We start from the raw sequence: 23800 nt of genomic DNA on the forward strand, positions 1-23800 counted from the left end.
GCTTTCTAAGCTCTTCCGGAACGCTGAAAGAACAACCGTTAAAGTTACAGGTATAACGAATGACATGTCCCTATATCCAGTTATCAGCCCCGTACTCACCAACACCTGAAGTGTATTCATCGCTACTGTTCTCTGTGGATAGGTTCGTATGAACGAATGATGATTCTGTTTCATCAGCCTATAGAGTCAATATCAGCTGGTGCAGATGATACAGACCGTTTTAGTAGGTAAAATGAAACGACTCAAGACTATTAGCATGAAAATTTGGCTAGATTGTCTATTTTGTTTATTTACGTAGAGAACATTGACATCTCGGCATAGTTCAGGACAAAGTACAAGTCAGTATTCATGTTTGGTTTCGAATCTGTTGGTGCCAAAGTAAGCGGACCACATCGATAAATCACAAAATATGTAACAAAATTTTTCAAACACTCACAGATGTCATGCTTTGAAGTGCATATTGCATACTCACTTGTATTTGCTTGCAAAGACTGTCGATCCTGTCCTGAAGTATATTATTCTCGGTTTCCCTGTCAGTGACACAAAGTTTTGACCGTTGAAGTTCCCCTTCCAAAGAACGTCGGGCCACTTCAAGCTGGGTTATTCTGTTTTCAGCTTCTTCGAGCGCACAACGACTCAGTCGAAGTTCTTCTTCTAGTCTTGTCTCCGCTTGACGCATCTTTTCCAACTTCTCCTGAACATCGTTTGGAAGTACAAAAATGCCGTGAGAAATATATCAACAGAAGAGCGAATCAGAAACAAGATTCACAAATCTGCCTTGTAATCCGAAAAGGTCTTAGCTCATTTGAGGCTCGCCCTGACTGCATACTGTGCCGCGAGCGGAGTAAGTTCATTGCTCACTCTGCCGTCAGTGCAAGCCGAATGACTCAGCTTCTTTCTGATTCGAAATGTGGATGAGAAAATACTAGTCTTATAATGTCAATCTGGTTTGGGATTGTGCATCCGCACTATGAAATGCCTCGAACACGCATTGATCTAATAATAGACCAAAAAAGGCAATAAATCAGGGCGCGAGACATTTGTCTAGGAGGATTTCTGTGGAAATAACGGTTGCCCTACGCTTAGAGGTTGCCTAAGAACTACTGACCTAAAACCCTCCTTTCATTTTATTTAGACTGGAGAAGACAGCTGTATGACATTAACCATTTTGACTAACAAACCAATGATTTGGCAAAAGGAAACCAGGCTCTGGAATAATTCTATTTCCTTGCATGATAAGCATTGTCAGCAGTAAAGTTAGTTGTTTGGGGAAGGTATCAGAGAAACTAATTGGTATGACTTTAGTCACAAAGTATGGCTGTTCTACAGGATATATTTTTTCTTATTAGAATACCACTAAACCAAATACGATGCATTTTCCTTGATTTCATTTGATTTTGGCAGAAACACTACGTTTCCTATCGATTGCGCAAAGAAGGAAACACCCTCCACATATTCTGGGTTGGTTGCAAGAAAGAATTAGCACTCGATAAGAATGTTTTCAAAAACCATTGTATCTTTTTTGACTACTTTGTTTGCATCAGACCAAGCGCTATTCTGATTTCTTACCTGTTCTTCACGTTTTTCAGACTCCGATGCTGCCAGCTGTCGTTCCAGTTGGCTGATCTTATCGCCAAGCAACTTCCTATCTCGTTCATTCTTGCGAAGTGCCTCTTCTTGTAACATCAATGCAGTCTGTGTACTAGACAGTTGTCCATCCACACCTCGTCGACCTGCGGGACGCGAAAGACGAAAGACAAATGCCAAAATAATCAAAAGACTGGTACTATTGATCATGCTGTTTCAAAGTGGCACGTTACAACTAATTTCGTTTCAAGATGCTTCTGTTTAGCTGGTTTCCAAGCAACATGCTGATGCGAACAAACGCGCTGTTATGTCTTGAATAATCACTTGTTTGAGAGCACATGCAGAAATAATAAAACCATATTTTACCTGCTTCAGCTTCGCACAAAGCTTGTTGAACCTGATGCAGACGACGTGCCCATCCTTCCGTCTGCTCAGATTGCTCTTGTAAGCGCGCCTGAAGTGACTGAATTTGGGCATATGCATCCTCCAGATCTCGCTTGACGGCAGTGTGACGCTGGAGAAATTCGTGCAAGGCCAAACGCACACATTCCGGATCAAGGTCAGATGCTGCTGGTATTCCACAGTCTCCAGGGTCCCGTCCACATCGTTTGTCCGCATCCGGACAGAGTTCTGGTAATCGGTTTGAAAACTGGATTGAAAAAGCTTGATAACTAGAGATACAATGACTTGTAGTCCCATGAGCGTTGCAAGGCCTGCCCCACAAAAGGGGATTATCTACAGCTCAGCTTCTCACTAACCGTCCTAAGCAAACTCAAAAGTGGCACCCACGCCTTATTTAGATGTCCACAAAAACTAGCTGGAAACAGAGCAGATTAGCATCATATCTAACTTCCAAATACAGTAGAAGTATTATTAACTTTCCTGTTTACGTGAACATGTTGTTCTTGAGAATGAAGCCATAAGTACATGAGGTGGATGTGATTGGAGTGAATCTGTGATATGCTAAGTTCCACCCAGTTACTTTAATGTGTCTCCGGCTTTTGGTTTTGAATTCAGTAGCTTAAACGTACAGTATATCCTTCCGTCGTACCAATTAGGAAAAATTAAAATAAACACCCATGAGACAGTGTCCAGTTATTCCAACATAAATAACTGTTCCTGTTGGTTTTAACCATTCCCTCTGTAATGAATGCAGATGAATTTACAGAAAATATGCCCATATAAGGTATGCAAGGACTTTTCGAATGTTGCTGATTTGATGTAAACGGGACTCTCAGAGTATGACAATACATTCCGAGGGATGAATGCAAACGCTTCCAGGGCATTTTCAGCAACTCACCCCGAGCTACTTTCAGCATCGCGATGCTCAAAGACCTAAGAAGTAGTTGTGCCCAACAGTCAAGAATGCAAGGTCATGGTGAGCACTCTGTGACCAGTTATTCTGTCGATAAGGGCAAAACGAAAATTATTTCGAGTCATTTGAAGGACGGCAAACTGATAAACAGGGGCGAAATTTATGCAAACCAGACGACGTTTCAAGAAAACAGATTGCTGCAAAATTCATCCAAATAAAAACGTTTCGCAAAGTAGTCATAGCCAATTCGTCGGGTCACTCTTCTAAGTGTATCGAAGAGTGAAATGAAGTAGGAGTATCTAGAGGCTGCCTCCACTAGGAACCAAGTACCTGGAATTTAACGAGCCGCTCATTTAGTATTCAAATTGCAGACGTATCGAATAAGTGTTCCAAGGTCCTTTGTGTTCGAAACATGCCGAGAACTTCTCGTGGAAAATGGTCTGATAAGGATACGGAATGGGACTGTAAGATGAAATTCGCAGTTAACAGGTTTTCAAAAGCGAAGGCCTTCATCAGGTGGCCCGCACAAGGTAGATTTCATTTGACTATACTAGACAGGAAATTCGAAGTTGGCTCCTCTAACAGGACAGTCAAAAGGACGTCTTTCTCATTTTGCAGTGAACAGCAAGTCAGTGAGGTACCGTGGTAATGTATTTGTCCGCACTGATCAGTCATGTCTGCTATCCCATTTATGGAACAGTAGAGGCATGAGTACCATGGGGAATATGTTACCGTAATGAAAAGGCTTCTCCGCGGCTGGAGCGAGTTATTACGTACAAGTGATAGAGTGTAGATAGCAGCAATAGAGGGGAGAGTGAATTTGGGGGCAAAAATGTCGTCAGAAGTAAGAAAAATTGTGCTCAGTATCATCTTTTGGTCATCATCAACATCTTGAACTGTGCCTATTGTGTAAATTAGGATTGGACCAACTTCACTGTCGCTTCTCATGATTTTGGAAAGAGCATTATGTTTTTCGAGTTTGTGCGGTCACTTCCTTGGTCTTGGCCTAGTTTGTCCAGCACATCCGCGCTTACCAGATCACGCGACTCCTTTGTTCCGCAAACGCACATATCACGTGACAATCCTGTCCCACTCGCAACATAGACCGATAAGTCAGTTCCCGTCTTGTAGGCGTTGGAACGATTTTATGTATTCTACACACCTCAAACCTTCCTATATATGGGAAGACACAACACAGTCACCATATAAACTCGCGCGCACAGGCGGCAGGATGTCGACCAAACTCCACAATTCCGCGGATCTTTACGGAACACGTGTAGCAGCTACACCGCGAAGAAAACACGTCCCCGACATCCGGTCTTTCACCCAGGAACTCTCACGAGTTATCCACAAACGAAAAGTCAACTTTCGACTTATTCCATCATTCGCACCGTATTTATTTTATCATGGTGTGACCAGTAAGTGTCTACTATATTAAAAACTGTTATTGCTGCATACACTTTTTGAGTTGTTTTATCATAGCCTGTGTACTGATAGGTTGCATGGGTACCAAAACACGACTGATCACAAATTCGGCAGACAAATAGGATAAATGACGAGTTGAAAATCTGAAAGCTCGTAGCTAAGGATGGGTTGGGGAAGGCGGGCGAAAGCAATGACCATAATAACTTTCCATGTGTTAGATAAACGATAGGTTCATTAAAATTATTTCCTGATAAAACAGTAAATTGGAGAGTGCGCAAGATTGAACACAATAGGTTGCTTTGGTGTGGATTAGCTCTGTCCGGAGTGCACGATGGCAGTCAACCCAAGCTTTGACACCATATCCTCTCTGGCTATTCCTTTTACAAGTGTACTTGAGCAGACTTTCTGACTGGAAAGTAATGTAAAATGGTACCACGTCAAAAGGTTGCGGAACTTCATGGAGACGAGTAAACTACGCGTCAAATAGCACTTTCGAAACCATCGTGGAATGCAACTTTAGTAACTAGTAAGAGGAAGCATCTGCATTTAATTAAATGAACCAGAAGTTCACCTGGTGAAGCATTTCGACTGCCTGTCGGACTTCCTCGGATTGGTAAGAACCTGGCTGGAGACTTGGAAACTGCACGGCGTCCTACTGCTGTTGAACGACGACCCTGACGATATCCCAGCAGCCGTCGTAAAGAGCTGTGAATGGATCCAAGTTTCTGTTCCAGCTCTCTGCGTACCTCTTCACTGCGGGATAGACTCGATTCTAGAGTGAGTATCTTGGTATCAGCATCGTTGAGTGTGAGTCGAAGTTCGGCAACGTCAGCATTCACTGCCTCAATCCCACTCTGAAGTTGATTGCGTGCTTCAGTCAGACGACTTTGTTCACAAGTCGCATGGTCCAAGGCTTGTTTGAACTCCTTTTCTCGACTGGTTAGTGTGCCTTGTAGGTCGATGACGCGGCGTTCCGCGCTGGCAACTTCTTTTCGCAAAGTAGCTCTACAAGTGAAATAAAAAATTTATCAGCCAAAGAAAATTAACATGAGCTGATAATAAGTTAAGTACCGTGCGACATAGGTCACAGGAGCATTCTGTTGGGACACAGAATAAGTATAAAGTTGCTGCTTAGCTTGAGCACGATTCAACTCTGCTGTCAGCCAATACAGGGAAATCGGGTTCTTCATCTGACAATCAAACCAGATAGAATCACCGCAGAACAGCAAGTAAAATGTTCTAGTTGCTCCTGTTAACACTAAACATGGATGCAGATTTGAAAGAAAAACAAAGCAACAAAAAAGCTTAACCCCTGGATATCTGGAAAGAAGAATAACTGGCAGGTTACAAATCTAACTTCATCATCCATAGGTTGCAACCGCAGGATCGTTTGCAAAATCGATGTCCTCTGAAATCACCCTAGCAGTAACTGCAGCTTCACTGTCACTAGAACAATTGAATGTAATCAAATGAAACTTATACTGAGATATATAAGCAGACAGCGCTGCTATACTAGTTTATCCTAGGGTCCCACAACCTAGGTAGAAACTGGTAGAACGAATGATTCCTTTGAATCGACGTGAACGGTCAACCCAGAACATCTTGCGAACTTTATCCTAAAAGTCACGTTAATCTAGCTGCCTTTTTGTCAAAGCTTCACAAGAGTTATATTGACTTTCAGACCCAGTGAGAATTCAGATCATCGTGATATTTCTGAAAAAGCATCACGGTTGTGTCATCACCAAAGCATGGTTCCAGCTAGATTTGTGACGTGTAGCTTGTGCACCGAATAACCAATTTATAGCGTATTTAATGACTAAGCGGTGTAGGCATTTGATACACTCAAACGTTATTGACACCTCAATCACCCTAAATAGCATGCCGGAACCATGTCCTGTAAGGCTGATCAAGCGCTTTTTGCCGAACCTCACTGTTAATTACACAAATACCCTATTAGAAACTCCGTAAGCATCTGCTCCGAAAAACAACTGATGCATCAGTGAACCGGAAATGCCAGTGCTCGCAAAGACACGACAATATCGTGCGAACACTTAATTTGTTCACGCGTCTACTCACTGACATTCTCACAACGCGAGTCTAAAAAGTATCTTTCATCGGGACACTGCGAAAGATGTTGTCGAAGGCAACTTTGAAGAGAAATAGTTATTTGGAACTTCGCAACATTGTCACTCAGCACAGATGGCAGGAAGTATTAGTGATTCTTTTTCGTAGAACTCCACTTTATTAACGCCCTCAGTTACAGTGGTGAGTGCAGTTTACACTCCAGACATAGACAGGCGGTCCAAAAGAAATATTATCTCCGTTAGCTCAAAATTCATACGTCTGTGTAGAAATACTTTTGGCATGGCTGTTGGGAGAGGCGATAGTGCCCTTAACTTTTGTGAGTAAAAATGTTTTTGGCAGAACTTGAACCAAGACGAGTCTTATTTTGTTCTCCCCCGTTTTCTGTTTCACACAAAAGTCACACAAACCGCGAAGGATTGTACAAACATGGCTCTGATTTATGGCTAATGCGTCTGTGGTCACTCCCGTTTCTCCTTTTGAGAATTCAGGTACTAATCATTACAACCTGCGATGAAACGGTCCCTTGAACAAGCCAGCTTCATGAGAAGAGGAACCTTAGTACTTGTAAAGATATGTAGTCGTTGTTTTTGCCAAGTGCTGGGGCCAGACAGTGGGAATCCAGTGTTGATTGCGTTTAATGGAATACCCCTTTATATACGTTTGAGTATGGTAATTAGGCGGACAAGGCTTAGGACCGAAGGTGAGCGCAGTTAGTATCAACATCTGAAGCTTTACATCAAAAGTGAGCTTTTGACTGTGGCCCACGATAATTCGGACGCTTTTGGAGATAGTTTACCGATATATCTCCTGCTTCGCAAACACCTTCGTCAGAAGATCCGCCTAGTACAATATAACAGACTGAAAATATAATCATCTTTCGGAATACCGACAGTAACGCACTGATGCATACTTCCTCTGAAGGCAGGTGGTGTTGAGTGACAAACATGCTGGCAAATTACGAAGTTACTCTCACGAATTCGGGGATTTTATAAATGCTGGTAATGCGGATATTTATGGACCACTCGCGACTACTAAGCTATGGTAAATAATTAGTATGTCTGTATCAATGCCGGGTCGTTATTCCCCTTTTGAGAAATACCAAAATTTTCAAGGAGATGACTTATAGCCCAAACATGTGTAATATTGATTTTAGTCTAATTAACGCTTCGTTTGAAATAAGTATCGTCAAATTCACTCGCTTTTTGCGACACCCTGAATCTAATGGCGTTTAAGTGACTGTTTTCCTGGCCAGTATGCAAGATGCGCGGCTCAAGTGTTCAAAGCGACTCATGTAGTCTTATGCGACGCATGAAGGCCGAAAAGTACGTGATCGGTTGCCTCAACAGATAGTGCTAACCCCCGACTAAATTAACACCCCAATGAACATGGGAACACAACTTGAAAGTGACCGTCCTACAGGGACTAAGGCTTAGAAAACTGTCTTTATGGAGGGCTGAACAGGTTGCCACAGTCCAACGCCTGTTTGCAAAATGTCTCATTGTTGCTGGATTTACTGTTATGTGCAATCCTTCATTGGCCTCTCCGAAATGGTGACTTCTGTAGGATGGTTAGAAAATAATCAGAAGAGTATTCACCTAGAAGCGTCCAATTCATTTATTCTCTGCTTCAGTTTAGCATTCTCTGATCTGAGTTCCGCACATTTCTCTTCCTCTTTTCCGATTCGGGCCTGAATTTCGGTGAGGTCTTTTGCCAGACGCTCTTTTTCAGCGTTGATGTCCTTCAGTTGACGCCGCGCTTCCTGAAGATCACGGCGTATCTCTAGACGCGTTTTCTCACTGGAACGCAAACCCGCCTTGAGTTCAGTAATCTCTTTGTGATTGGAGCATTTCTGTTCTTCCAGAGCTATTCAGAATGAGAAAGATAGCTTCCATTACTTTTGATACACGTATAATTGAACAGACGAAAATATGACCATCCTTCTAATACTGAGACTTTGAGTGAGTTTGCGAATTCAAAAGATTAGGTGTTCTTTGAAAATATCACATCGTATAGTTATTGTGCCCTGGTTTTAGAATATTTTGGAATGGGTTCCTACCCTACATAGACTATCACAACTGCATTAAATAAGTAAGCACGATGAGCTCGCTGGCTGGTTCGCGTCTGCTTTGTCTTACCAGCTGATCCATGGCAGATGTGCAAAACAACATGTGAACCAAGGATTACGAACAATTTTAAAATCTTGCCAACCATATATTGGCACGAATTTTGAATTGCACATCCAGGGCCTGCAGAACTTTATAGCTAGCCTACTGTCATCGTAGAAAGCGAGGCAAACGTGATCTCCTTATGTAGGGTCGATGCGTTCGCTAAATGGACCGAATACACCCAGAATTCTCATTGTCTGCTACACAGGAGGACTTTCATAAAATGGTTATCTTAAGAGATGGACCACTAATGAAGAACAAAGGTTTAGGCAGAACTCATGGAGAGGATAAGTATGATGTGAAAATTCGAAATAATCATTCTAAAACAATCAGATGGTTCTCGGACGGTCTAGCCTCACTTTGCTTCCCTTGCATACCAAAATAGAGTCACGTTATCTCAGTTCAACGGATTTCCTTCTCGTTCTCATAAATACCCGCATAAGATGCTATAGGTGTTGACAACCCCTTGAAAGAGGCGGAGAAGGTGTTACGTACTCACATCTCCCACAAGTATCAGTGAAGTGTCCGGATGATTTCAGTGATAAAGCAAGGTTAATAAGAATTATTCGCTGCAGCGCGCACTGAAATACTTACTTAAATTCCTTATGTGGAACTGTGATATACTGGTAAATCAGTGGGATATGCCTTTTAATCAGAACCAGTTCTTCAAACCGAAATAGTAGGTTATCTACTAGGTAGCTGGCCCTGACTAAGAAACGTAACTTGAAATAATGGTATACTGAAGAAGTATCCTAGCAACATGAGATAATTTTGAGTAACGGAAACTGTATAAATTGAGTTATAAGGCCACTTTGCCTTAAGTAATACATGTTGTGACTGTGCCAAATATTCTAAACTGTTTCTTTTTAACCGTGAATGGGCCATATCTACGAAGGGTGGATTATATTTGAAATGCAGAAACGTTTGTGTGACAGATGACTTGGATATATGAACACATGGAAAAGTGCAGTGCTATGTGACGTTTAATTCTGAAAGATAATTTTTGCCGTTATAAAACCATGGAGTGAATTTGTCCCAGGGGATATTATGACGCCTATTGCCTTAGGCGCACATCCCCCATCGATAGGCTGGTGTTCGCGAATATCCTTAATGTGTTTACCTTTCGCGCCTAAGAATATTCTGTTCTCCAAACTTTATTTGTCTTGGTCTGTGCAAATTTACGTTTGAGTTTTCCGTTTATCTCACTATGTTTTACATCCCTACACCCTCAAAATTTGCTACAGTGCTTTCCCCTTCCTTGAGGAAACTCCTCGAGGGAAACCAGGATGTTTACCGGATGCGATTGTTTCTTCCTGTAACCGGATGCAAGAACGAAACCTTGTACTCAGTTTTTGCAATCCCTTAAGGACAAGTCATTTGGAGGGTATCCGCGAAGATTTCAGCGTTGATGCCGTCCTATAATTTGACCATTGTGGTAATCGTTTCAAGTGGTGCGGTATTTAACACCATTTTTTAGCGCAGTTCTATTCCTTACATGGAGCATACTTCACCAGCTATGAGCTAATCAAAATCACAGGAAAGAGAAACAATCGGAATTTAATGCACTACTCTGACAAGCTGGGTTCGTGTTATGTTGAGGTTTGTGTTCTTCCTGGAGTTCTTTTGGACGGCATTTCTACAAATGGCGCATTACCACCTGCTAAACTAGATCTTCTTGACTAGTTTTGCCACCGTGCTAGGAGTGTTTGGCATATTTCAGGTTATTTTTCCTGAATACGTGTTTCGAGTCAGAGTAAACCTCAGCCGATGAAACAGTCGCCTATTCACCTACTACGCTTCCGTGGAATAAGATTGGGAGCTGCATTGTCATAACCAAAATCTCTTAGTTTCAATGTAATTCGGCTTAAAGTCATTGGCATAGGACAATGTTCAACCACCGCTGAAGTCGGTCAACAGTGTGCACAGGTATGCGTTTTGGAGAGAAAATACGATCAATGCAGGTTTATGATTTGCGTGTAATATTACATGTAACGTCTTTTGAAAGTTCCTGATCGCGAAAACTGGGGCCAGAACCTTTGATTGTACTTTGGGTGCGGGATGCGTGACAGACACATTTCTGGCCTCCACTAGGAATAACTACTTGAATGAAACAATGAGAAGTATTGGGAGAAAAATCAGTTAATAATCCGAGAACAATTTCAGCTCCCGGAACGTTAGGAGACAATACACGTATAAGTAGGTTGAACGCAAACTGAGAGGGTGGCGAAGAGAACACCCAGTGCATTTACATGATAAACTATCCAGTCGTCTTCGGAACTGATGCACGTTTGACACAAAACTGATAATAGCTCGCGGGCCCCAAAATGACCGTAAATGTGTGCGATCTCCAGGAATGTGAGGCTTTGGTGGAATATAAGGACGCCCAAATTATTCAATTTAATTAATTTGAATTAGGAGGAGTTCATACTTCCGAGTTTGGAAGGTTACTTCATATTGACACATGACACTGATAGCTTGATCCAAACGCAGCTGGTGACGGACAAGCAATGGTAATATCATCTATATATGAGATAGCAATTGACAAACGCAGCTGCACACCAGACTTCAAAGAAAGTCTGATATAGATTGCCCGATATATGTAGAAGCCTGGAATGTTCTCACTTGAGTACTTTGGGGATGAAGAGGCTCTATTAAGCTTGCGCTAAAAATAAGCTGTCATTGTTGACCATCAGCTTCACGGAAAATTATTCATCCAAATCTCTCATAATGGTGCTAGTGACCAGATTATGTACAACAAATTTTCGCTCATTTTCGATTTACTAGTTACAATACACGAATTAGGGTACTACATTCGCCAACACAACCGCGCACTAACTGATAACAAAAAATTTGCAAGCTCAGTAGCTACCTGATGAGACACCAGAAACATCCACCAATTTGACTGTATTGATCTCAGAGAATCATACAGTTGGCAGTTAATTTCTGTTGATTGCACTTTTTGTGAAGGTTTCTCTGTTCCAACACTATGCCTGCTTCTCTTCGTCCTCACAGTGTAAGAAACCGCTTGCTTATGGTCATGGAGATGGGCAACACTGCTACAGCACCGTCGGGAATTTCAAACAGTTAACCACTGAGTTGTTTGCATAACATATGTTCGACCAGTATGACCTCTCGCCTTTTACTAATTAGCGGGTGTACTCGAAATCCATTTTTGAGACTCGTAAACGTATTTGAAACTTCGAAGCTTAGGTCTCTAAAATATCTAAAAAGTGAAAGACGCCCACTAGCTTTCACTTACCAGCAACTTGCTGTTTCTCAGCATTCAATGCCCGTAAATTATCCGTCTTTTCTAGCTCCAGAGCGCGCACACGTTTTGCCAAATTTTCCTTTGCTTCCTCAAGGTTGTCCCTTTCACCCTGCACTTCGGCAATAGTCCGGCGTAGATCGACTATTTCTTTCCTTAGGGTTTCTCGTACCGCGTCTGCATCGTGCAATCGTCGAGTGGTTTCGGACAGAGTGCGCTGCACGTTATCTCGAGCTTCGTCAAGCAGCCTGAGTTTCATTTGCAACTCTTCGTTATTTTTCAGCGCCTCTTCACACTGGCCATTAAGCCCGACGATTTTAGCTTGAAGCTCGCCTGTGGTCTGCTCATGGAAAGTACTGCAATAAGGAGATAATAATAAGGGATAAAAAGAGGCAAAAGGGATAAAATAAAGAAATAAAAAGGGATAAAAAGGTCAAGTCAAGTTCAAGCTTGGTTAGAAAAGTACAACGCAGCACAGCAGTCAACCTGACTTGAAAACATGATACCGAAATTGATTCCACACAGTCTGCTGTCAAAAAGTCTGAGATTGTCTTCCCCTATGAAGCATTTCACGTCACTCAGTAGGGAACCTCCGCAGTTGCAAATAGTTGCTTGTGTGACGGTGAGTGTACTTTAGCCCTTCAACGAACGAGTTTACAGATTCCCCGTCGTTCGGTCATGATTCAATGAAAGAATTGCACGATAAATCCAACTATGTAGTATCTGAACAAGTAGTTGTTTCACATCATGCCATGTTCAGGAAGAAAATTTCCTTTCGAAGTCACTTTGAAACTCTGAGGTACTCTGACAGACCACATTTCTTCATGTCATCGTATATGATATGCCCCACGGAAGAGCATTTTGCAGTACTGAAGCGTGACAAAACTCTTACAATTAGCAGCCCACATCTTAAAGTTACGGAAGAAATGTGAACTCAATTGGTTACACCATTTTCGATTTTTTCTGTGAAAAATGAATTGACGTCCTGTTTGAGGACAATCTGTGTTCTTCGAAGACTTTTTAATAAAGTGAAAGAGGTTGTCGGTGGGCAGTTTGATTCTACGGCGTGGCTTTACTCTATATCCATGTTTCCTTACAGTGTAATGCAATAGCTTTATCCATTAATTGACGGTCATCATTATCTTAAATGACTAGAGCCTTTCCACGAGACTTGACAGACAGCAGGTTTATCGACTGTAATTGTGACATAATGAACAACAAAAATCAGTTTGTGGCAGAATTCACCCAGAACGTACCAAGTCTCTTCGAAATGTCTGTGGAAATCCTTTAATTCTTGCGCCAGTTCGTTTCTAGCAGCTTCGTCCCTCTCTTGTCTGGCTTGTGCCTCCCGTTTGACCCGAGAGATTTCACCTTCCACAGATTTTTGTTGAGCTTGGGCCGCAGAAATCCTCTCACTGAATGCAGCACGTTCCTGCTCAAATCCTGAGAGCATAGCTTGCTTTTCGGCTTCGAAAGCCAATGCTGTCTCATCGTGTTCTCGCTGTAGTGTGGATATCTACGGGTCAAATGAAACCATGTGATGGCTCTCTGTGATATAACGACAGTAGAATCCATTTATAGCCATTTAGAACAACACGAAACATTTTGTTAGCGCTCCTTTTAAAAGAGTGCATGCATCTTTTTGGATGCACCACAGTTTGCCAGTGTTAATCTAACACCATCGAAGGATATGCCGGTTAACAACGGTGACAACTCTGGACAGCTCCGCATAAGCCCTCGGCAGTTTATGCCAAGCGTACTGATACGTTATGTTGAAGCGTCTGACAGATTGAAGAACATACATAGGCCATTTGATACCCGCGAGCTGGCCTATGGATATTTCACTTGGATATGTAAGCCTCATTCAGCAGTGACTTCAAACCCCAGTGCTACAATGCACTTGTCACAGGTAAGCAACATTTAAAATGCCCCCTGGGTAATCCATAACTTTGAGCCATCACGGTCAAAGTAGATAAACTAGTAAAATGCCCACAGCTGGATAAATGTCAATACTTTCATCATTTTCAGCTGTAATAACGGCGTACAGTGATTGTAGCTGCCACAGTTTCGTTCACAGATGATTCAGGGAGGTGGGGTAGGTAGCTGCGCATTGGAGGCGGGAGCTGATAAATTAGTGCATAAATACAGCACTGTAGGTGGACTGTTAAGTGGAGGGAATAGGAAGGGAGCTATGCATTGAAGGCAATAGCTTGGGTGCATGAGCGCAACTGAGGGCGCGACTGGGTCATGTCTGACAATGTCATTATTTTAGGACACAATTATTTAATTTTACTACAAATCGAAGCAAACGTGCCTCTGGCAGCTCAGTAATGCTTCCACATTGGTCGACGCTAGTAAACGGAGAGTTCGGTTCTATTCGGAAATGCGCAGCTGCAAGTTTCTACAGGTCCATGCACCGACGTTTGTTCTAGCGTTTATAACACTGGTGGTTAAGTGCTCCTTAGGCCGGTAAAGATGCATGTTCTTAAGTGAGCACCAAAGTGTTGAATGTTTATACGACTTGGAGCCTAAATAAGAGCATTTCTACCATACAGGGGTGCAACCCTAACAGCAAGGATTTACTCTCCATTAAGTGTGAGTTCCAGTTTTCACTTCATCATACATGAACTGAGTTCCTGTCGTTTGTCTTTTGTGCCTACACCTTACGAAGGATAGAAATCAAGTAAAATGATATTAGCCCTCTAAAAACCTTTTCGAACTCGAGAAATAACCTCACTCTGAACAGCCTTTAGCATGTAACCCGCAAACATCTGCACTGACCAGACAGCTTAGCAGTTTTGTGTTATGGCACATATTTCTTTTTTCAACAAATTTAACTTTTCCCTTAATCACTTATATAGCCCACGAAAACCGGCCCTAAAACTTTTTGTACTCATAAATAATCGTGTTGTTCCCTCTTTTCGCAGTAACGTTATAGCACCACTGCTTGAAGCCCCATCATCGATTGCTTGCAGCACTGGGAATGTTTGACGCAATAAAAACGCTATTTTGGTTTGCTCCAAGCCTGTGTTCAAAAATCTTCCTTTGAGTGCCTGCATCTAATGACCAAATATGCCCAACTTATTCGAATTGAGTAAACAAAATGCGAAGTTGTCATTAACTTTAAACATTATAAATGAAGAAACTAATGATACTAATGATTGGTTAGATCTGCCGGTCACCGGGTGCTTGTGCACAATAGATAGAACACAGGCGGTGGGGCTATTTCAAACCCATGGATTTCGATATAAACCTGGAGGAATAATATGGGCAAGCAAACACACAGAGGCCTGGTGGGAGCGATCATTTGGTCTAGGCACGATGGCATATAGATGTGCCATCTAAGCACCTTAAGCAAATTTTCCGTTCTGCAGTTCAGTTACTATCCATCTAAGTTCCGCCTTTAGGGTTTCCACCAGTCAAGATGCCCTGGGTCTGGTGAAGGAACCGCATTTTGGGTTTATGGATTGCTTTTAGCACTCTAAACAATTGTTCGGTACAGTGTCGGTCTACGCAGAGTTGTACCTCCTACTCCTTCATACTAACATTTATTTTTAAATCTGCACAGATGTTTCAGAAATTGACAATTACGCTGCAAAACTACTCTTGAGCTAATCAGCCAAAGCTTCAAGGAACTAGTAGAAGTATTCCTTTCAGAGGCCTTGTTTTCCGAAATGTGATTTATATAGAGGAGCAAACCATATCAGCATACCTAGGACCGGATATATTACTGAACAAAGCCGAAATCATTGTCTAACATCGTAGCTGTATCTTGTTGCGCACATTGGTTAGGATTGTCCCTAGCACACTTGTTCTTACTAGCTACCTTAAGCGTTGCATAATGCGTTTGTGCATATCGATTGCTAGGAAGCCACCCAAATTAATGGCTCGAAGTTAGCAACGGTTTAGTTCGGTACTGGCTAGCATGGTGGATCCTCATAGCTCATGTTGGTCACACGGTGCTAGGAATGAGTGCTTGTGAATCTCATGCATTACATCCTTTTCTGAACAGTCTTACTGCTTTCCAAAAGTGAGAGATCTGGTCTGTCTACTGTTTGTGTCGGAATTTGACTCCCGACTTCTGACTTGAGATACGAGTGCATGTCCACAAACCTGCATAGCCTGGACGACTAATGGATGGCGGCGGTGAATTGACTGGTTGAAAGAGGTAGCTTCAAGAAAAGAACTAAAATCTGTGATGGTGTGCAGAAATTCAGTTGGTAAATTGGACCGGAGTAAATGGATTTAGATAGACGGTTTTAAAGAGGAGCTTTCTTAACCCGTTTGTGGTTTCTCTTAGACGATGTTTCTGCTGCATTCATCCTTCATTCTTTCAATGTCCAAATCATTTTCAAGACTAGTAATTTATATGTTAGCTTGATTTACTTTGTGATGTTCCTCCAGAACACCAAAAGGTTCTGCAAAAATTTTAAAATGTTTTGCGGGAGGCAGGAGGATAAATATCACTTTTACGAAACAAGACATAATGGTTCACTCTAATGAGTCGTATAAAAACCATTCTTACCTAGTTATTTCACCAATGTTCACGCATTTGTGCCACTGGTGTTGTAATTAGCCTTTGAGTAGCAGGTTCTCGAAACTCCATTGATGTCGACCAAATCAACAGTCCCTTGACACTTATTCTGGTCCTCACTAAAAAGCGCCTTTGAAATCAGTCGCATTTCAGATAGTGCTAGTACCTGATCATTATCCCAGAGCATCATCTCCACCAGCAAACTACTTCAATCCTGTTGGTTGTCAACGATAATCGCTGACAAATTTTTATTCGAGAGTCTTGGATACCTTGAGATTGAGGGGGGCTTCTAACAAATGAACTAGCTATTATGTTGCCTATCTATCAGTCAGCCTGTCTATCTGGATATCTATTGTGTAAATACTTATATATGTGAAAAATTACACGGGTTTAAGCAATCAGGATGATGCATCAAGGGAAGATAAATGAGTAAAACGAGCAAAATTTACTAAAACCTTCCGTTCTCAAAAAAAATCAGCTTACCTCCACTGCATGTGCCTCTTTCTCACGCAGAAACTCCTTTTTCGCTTTTTGACACTCCTCTTTGTGCGAATCGGCCAGCTCTCGAAGTTGTTTGTCTGCCGCTTCTCTGACCTCGATTATCTGGTGTCTGAGTGCATTGGCCTCGTTTTCACCTGCTTCCCTAGCTGCTTGCAGAGCGACCTGTAACTCGTGCTCGCGGCGCTGGCACTTTTGCACAGTTTGTTCACGTGCTTGGGAGAGTCGTGCGAGGTCCTGTTCAGCATCAGCCTGAATGCGTTTGATTTCGCCTGGATACATGTAAGAGTAAGAATACGACAGGAATATAATGGCTTGTTTGTACAAAAACGACAAGCAGAACAGCTTGACGACCAAAGTTTGAGGCATATACTAACATCGTCAATGTTTCCATAACTCCTCCCATCAAACGTTAACTGTGTTCCAACAAATCAGTTTGCTTCAATTTGACATGCTAAGTATTCCGAAACTTTCAAGCATTTTTTCTAAGCATTGAATAAACTCATTTGTCTTTTATGGGGCTGGCACACCTGATGCGCAGACAAGCAAAAGCAGGGTTCCAAAATTAAACATGATAAATTACCATAGTGTGTATCAGAATGACAAGTTTCAGTCAGTTCGTTTCGACAATTTTTTTAAAAAAACGCCCAGTTTGTTTGGGGACATAGAGACCGCAGTAAGTTCGCCATTTCACGGAAAAACATTATCAGCCATCTTTTGGCTAACTGATTGAGGATTTGAATAAAAATAATTGACAATCTGAGGTCCTAGTTATTGTGGCAGTGAAACACGTGGAAAATGAACAAACTGGGTGCTGAAACCGACTGTGTTGAATAATTGTCTGAGGTTAACAGAACGAATAAGTAACGTTGCAATGAATCATGCATGTGAACTCATCCAACAAGCTAATCATTGATCAGAGGTAGTTAATTTCTGCCGTACCGATGATTCCATTAGTTAGTGTTCGCCATCCACTTGCATTCACTTTGGTGTTTGTGGTACGTGGAAAGCTGGTGATATAAAGGGGCATAGCGGAGTTCAACCCTGGCCTGCGATGACTCTTCTTCATGCATTTATGTATATACTGCACTCACACAATACTCACAAGAAGACAGGATAATATAGAGAATTGCGTTGAGTTTATGGGATTCTAGCTGTTTTAGGCTGTGTTAGGTCAAACATTTCTGAGCTGCATTCTTGATTCTTTTGTGACTTTCCCTGAAAAGTGTCAACAACAAATCAGTTTTTCCGCCGGATATCGCGAGTTTCCAGCTGGAATAAGAGGGGTTTCAGACAAAGGATGGAGAACATAGGGCATTCACATATCGTCTAACTAACTTAGATCAGGTCAGTCCAATTTTCCAACCGTAAACCTGAGTAGTGTTTGTGGTGACCGAAGCTCGTGGCAGACAATGACTCGCTTACCAGCCATTAATGATTTACATCGCAAACGGATCTAGAATGGTCAAAAGTTGGTTTAGTTGCTTCCTGTTAGACGACCATGTGGAAGCTCTTAAATTTTATGCAACCAGTCAGTTGTGGGCATCGTCCTCCAGAAAGAATAACCTTCAACCTCGAAGTGCCACCTTATTCCGCTTCGGTTTTCCCAAACGAGAGATACGCTGTACTTGTTACCTGCACACCTCTGAAAGTTATGTCCTTGAGTATCGTTATCCAAGTGGACTTTGAAGCAATTATATACTGGCATGTGGCGTGACGCATTCGTGAGCAGCTTTCACGAGCGCAAGACAAATTTAGCCTCTACTAGGGCTAGCTTCTATCTGAGAGTAGTTGACCTTCATACCCACCTTTCTGAAGGTAAATACTGTATATGTTGTACAGACAAACTTCATTTGAGAGCCACTACGGTAAATTAAATCAGTTTAACCGTAAGTGGCTACTTAGGTTGCCCATTATGAGTAGCGTTTACGTAGGCCATTGTAAGCGGGACAATTTGGAAGAGTCTTACGACAGCTTTGGCTAAGTGTGTTTAGCCTATCCCCCCAGTAATCTTGGAAGAAAAACTTGATGCACTTCATGAGATGAAGTTGCGTATGCACCAACATTCGCGCACCATATGGATTACTCGATTGCAGACATCCTCTGTGAGTCCCGTTTGCAAGTGATCCCTCGCCATTGGCTGCGGATCGCATGTTGCACCTATACTAATACCATAATGGCACAAATATTGTCGGAGGCTTCTAACAAATTTACAATGAACTTTCTGGCCTCATAGACACTACCAGAATGATCCTGAATCACTATCAGCAACTGTAGGGTTATCCGGATATGCCATATGCAGCACGGTGATCGTGTAGGTCCCATGAGGATAAATTAGCGAACTTCGGAGAAACGTAAAATGTTGATGGAATTTTCTCACTCAAAAGACTATCTTTTTTATGTGTTTGCGTGGAGCTCAGTCATCAGACAGGGGAAAAAGACTGACACGTTTTTACAAACAGAGCTTGTGGTTTTACTAAGCATTTTCCCAAAACAAGGATCATGTTGCATGGTACTATGATGCCGGTGGAGTTAACTGTCATTCACCGCAGAGGTACACAAGCATACCTCTGCCGAAAACAACTCCAGAACCAAGTCTGAGCAACATATGTGTGTACATTAGCAGCAAAATGAGTACTTTTTATGTATGGCCACAATGTTTACAGCATTATGACAACTCCTCATCACTCGGTCACCCGTCCATTTCACCTTACGGCAAATGTTCACAAGTGTGAATGCGAAAGTTGTCTCTTTATCTGATTACTAATGATTTCTTTGAATCAACACCTAGGCGGACCCAGTGTCAACAAACATTAAAGCAACGTTGTTGTCCCGTAGAGGAGTTTGAAAATTAACAGCAGTTGAGCACGGTGATCGCAGTCGTGCTGAACCTTTGGTTCTTCTAAAGAGGCTCATAAAGTCGCCTTTCAGAACAATGCTGGCCGGCTGGTGGTCTATTTTCTCAGTCGAATTGCTAGGCTCATGAAAAGAATAAGAACCTATTGGCGATTAAGTGCTAGTTCCATAAGTGGTGCGCAAGAAGACCGGAGAGTAAGCACTCGCGGAAACGGAAATTTTGCGTTCCACTGTTACCTGCTCGCTTGGAACCACTGAATTATAACTGGACTCCAGGATCTCAATATATTCACTGTGCCAAAGTTGCACCGTCTAAGAAGGTTCTCTTGGAGGATGGTGATATTCAGGTCATGAAGATAAGCAAGGTAGCCTATTTTCGTGAAATACACTCATTTGCAAATCAATTTAATTCTCACGAAAGACTTAACTGAATCTCTTGTTTATGATATTCTACAACTGAATGTGCTACACAAAGGCCGCCTCATGATTCAGTTGGTACGATATTCGAGATATCGCAGTATATTTTCATAAAGGAAACTACTCACAAGGTTGCTGAAAACTCTTCAACAGTTCACGACCGGTTTCGCCTTTCTTGAAGCCCATCAGGTAGGCGCAGTCCCCGAGTTTCCATCAACCTTATGATCCACAATAACCCAAATTGGACTAATTGCAAATCAATTTGGTTTGCACGAGAGACTCAAATGAATCTCTCGGTTATGACATTCTGTTGAGTCTCTCGTGAAAACCACATTTATTTGTAAATGAGTGTATTTCTCGCAAATAGTCCGATTTAGGTTCAAGTAAAACATAAGGTTGACAGGAAGTCGGGGACTGCGCCTACTTGATGAGCCCCAAGAAGGGTGAAACCGGTCGTGGGCTGTTTAAGAGTTCTCAGCAACCTTGTGAGTAGTTTCTTTTAGGTAGACTGTTCTCCTATCGTTAAAATTTTTCACGACTGGTTCTGAGCCACTGAAAGATTTCGCAAAAGTTTGGAACTCTGATTTGAGGACTGTCTGAAATAGTCACCGCTGCATAACAGTGGAAACTTATGGTCATAATTGGAATGGATACCTAGACTGAGGGTGACTTCAACTATCAAGCACACATTATGCACCTCAATTCTTTCGACCACAAATGATGTTACTCATTGTGACGGCAGTAATACGTCTTGTAATGCATGCGGCGCAGATGAGAAGCATATTCCGCGTTCATGACAATTTTGGTCGTGCCCAACAATAAAACTGGAAACCGTCCTCACTTCACGAACTTCCTGCTGTCCAGGTAACCTAAAGAGAAATTCTTTCCTATCGGTGATAGGAACCAATCATTTTCACATAACGTCTCAACCACGGACAACGCTGTTATTATTAGCGGAGTGACTGAATCTGGTTCATCTTAACCAATCAACGGATGTGTTGCTGGTACTTGTACAGTTTCAGTCGCACTGCACCTGAATCCGACTGCTTGCTGTTGGTTGTTTGATGTGAGGCTCCAAAAATCTCAACGGTGGATTTCCCTTACAATATCGCATAAACTCCAGTAATTTCCTTAAGACAAACTGTGCTACTTGGGCTGTCGGTACCGGAGGAGAGATGAAATATTACCTTCTGCTAAAACTGTTATTTCTCACTGTTCAAAAAAGCTTTGCGGAGATAAACTGGTTCAACAATCAGTACAGACAAACGTAGGTTTGGTACTATCAGTGTATTACATTTGGAACCAGGAATGTATAACTGAAAAGGACGTACCCAAAAGACTATCCCGCTTGGCAATAAGCTCCTGGTTTCCACTTTCCAGTAGCTCTTTTTGTGTCTCCAGTTGTTCAATCCGTTGTTTTGCCTGATAGCAATCAGTTTCAAGAGTTTGACATTCTTTCTTTACTGCGGCTAGATGATCACAGGTTTGCGAGTAAGTACGCTCTAGTCCTCGGAGCTGCGTAGTAAGGTCTCCTTTTTCACGGGTCAGTTCCTCTTTTTCATTGTTAACCTTGGCGATCACCTCACGCAAACGATCAATATCACGACATTTTTGAGCCAACTCACTCGTCAGGCCATTCTTGTGTCGAGTCACAGCGTTGAGCTGTTCGGAAAAATGGATTCAGAGTGTAAGGGGGACACGTGTCATTCACACAACTCGTGCCACCATTACTCCAAGAAAGAGTAGTTTTCAAATTTTGATTAAGCAATGTAAGATTTGCATTTACAGGGCGATTCTTGTATATCGTCCGTAGGAACAGCATGATCCCCCGCCAAATCAAGTATCCACAATCTCCTCGGGAAAAAATCTCACGTCGTCAAAGATATAAAGCAATCTCTAGAACTTTGGGCCGCTTTCCGCTCAATCGTTATGTCACAGTTCACTTTCTTTTTGTGACACGCCCGTAGTAGCACTGGACTTTACTCCACTAACCTTCCTAATGCTAGCACGCTGGTTTTTCACCGATGTTCTCTAATCAATTGCATCCTATGTGGATAAGCATATAGGAAATGAGGCAAATCAAAAACATAGTAGGATATGTTCCCCATACGAAATCATACAGTTGACGATATCTTATATACTCTCTTGCTGTCGTGCACTCTATGCTGCTGAGATCACAAATGATCTATCTTATACAAAATAATGCCGTTATGTGTTGTGCAGATAACCGAATGTTTTAGCAGGAAAGACTACCTGTCACTACTCGACCGTCCAATAACATTTTGGTAAGTTAGTTCAAGAGAATCGAGTTTTGTGTCTATAGGCTATCTAACATCAAACAAAATCATTTAAACGACTCTGAGGCACTGCCATTTCCGCCTTGCTTTCCCATGTTCAGCTAAGGCTTACAATGATGTTCTGCCTTATTTATTAAAAGTAGCCTCCTTTCTGGGATAGCCAACAGAAACACTGAAAATGAGACAACCGAAATGAATGCAGAATGAGTTCTTGATGTGATTTAAGTCTGAAGGTTCCAGTCACACACTGTAACTACTGCCATTTACTATAAGGCTGCAGGGTGTTTACCAAAGAGTTAGGTTGATTTTATTTCTGGAGGGTTCCGTGTGACGCGATCTGAAATTATGTACAACTATAAAACACAGATGAGATACTGCAACAATCTATCCTACTATTTAGTCAAGAGAAATAAAAAGTCAATGTAAAGATGAAGTGACTTACAGTTTTCTTGAACAGCTACAGATAGATGTGACTAGGGCCTATTTTAAGTGAGTTAATAGTACAACCACAGAAAGTAGTAAATTCGGTTGCTGGACAACGGAGATTCTACATTAGAACAGATGATTTTTTGGGGTACTTTCTGTTGATTTTAATGAGACCTTCACTGATTTGGAGATAACTTATGGTGGAATATTTTCGGTCAGTCAGACTCATTGCCCTTTCGTGAAGCTCATTGTATTCCGATGAGGTTATATGCCACAATCGATTAAAACCCACACTGATGTTTGCCTGAATTATACAAAATGGGCGAAGTGAAATTGAACGAGCTTACTTGTTCTGTTAGATCGATCTTCTCTCGATTCAGTACCGAAACTCCCTCTTCCAGTCGTTCTCTGGCGGCTTCGGATAATGTAAGGGATTGTGTGAGTCTGTTCTTTTCCGAAAGCAATTCATTCTTCAGCGATTCCAAATCGATTACACGATCTCGAAGCGAAATTCGTTCGGCTTCTACACTGCGAAGTTCTGCGTCCAGTTGGGTATGTTCGGCTTCCAAGCTGCGTAATTGGGCTTGCGCAGCTTGTCGCTTGCTCTGTATCTCTTCGATTCTGGCCTATACGGTATAAAATGATAAGGGGTTTAGATTTATTATCACAGTTAAGCCACAGACAGGTTCGCGGGTAGAGGTCGTACACCGACTGATCGTTGATCTTGTGAGGTCCCGAATGAAATACGACAAAAGCATGACATGCGACTCAATGTCTATCGCTCTAGTGAGACAATCATGCTTTTCCTGGAATAGAGCAGTACGATTAAATTTAACTGTGTAATGGGTATGTGCGCTTTTTGTGCCAACCGCGCATATCATAAAATGTCGGGCATTAGCGCTCAATCGCAGCTGTGCGGTCCTGTCATTG

General features: G+C 42.1%; 1 protein-coding gene across 1 annotated transcript in view; it reads right to left on the minus strand.

Annotated features, from left to right (window-relative positions):
* Positions 1–23800, minus strand: part of T265_02614 (hypothetical protein) — a gene marked incomplete at both ends in the record, with an annotated part of 60329 nt that overhangs the window by 8397 nt on the left and 28132 nt on the right. The window contains 10 exons of the mRNA XM_009166912.1: positions 473–694; positions 1570–1733; positions 1954–2217; positions 4899–5332; positions 8008–8275; positions 11837–12198; positions 13099–13358; positions 16860–17146; positions 21479–21809; positions 23218–23496. Of these exons, the coding sequence (XP_009165176.1) occupies positions 473–694; positions 1570–1733; positions 1954–2217; positions 4899–5332; positions 8008–8275; positions 11837–12198; positions 13099–13358; positions 16860–17146; positions 21479–21809; positions 23218–23496 (2871 nt within the window). The remainder of the gene's footprint in view (positions 1–472; positions 695–1569; positions 1734–1953; positions 2218–4898; positions 5333–8007; positions 8276–11836; positions 12199–13098; positions 13359–16859; positions 17147–21478; positions 21810–23217; positions 23497–23800) is intronic.

The sequence above is a fragment of the Opisthorchis viverrini genome (assembly GCF_000715545.1).
Source record: "Opisthorchis viverrini unplaced genomic scaffold opera_v5_33, whole genome shotgun sequence".
NCBI classification, from domain to species: Eukaryota; Metazoa; Platyhelminthes; class Trematoda; order Opisthorchiida; family Opisthorchiidae; genus Opisthorchis; species Opisthorchis viverrini.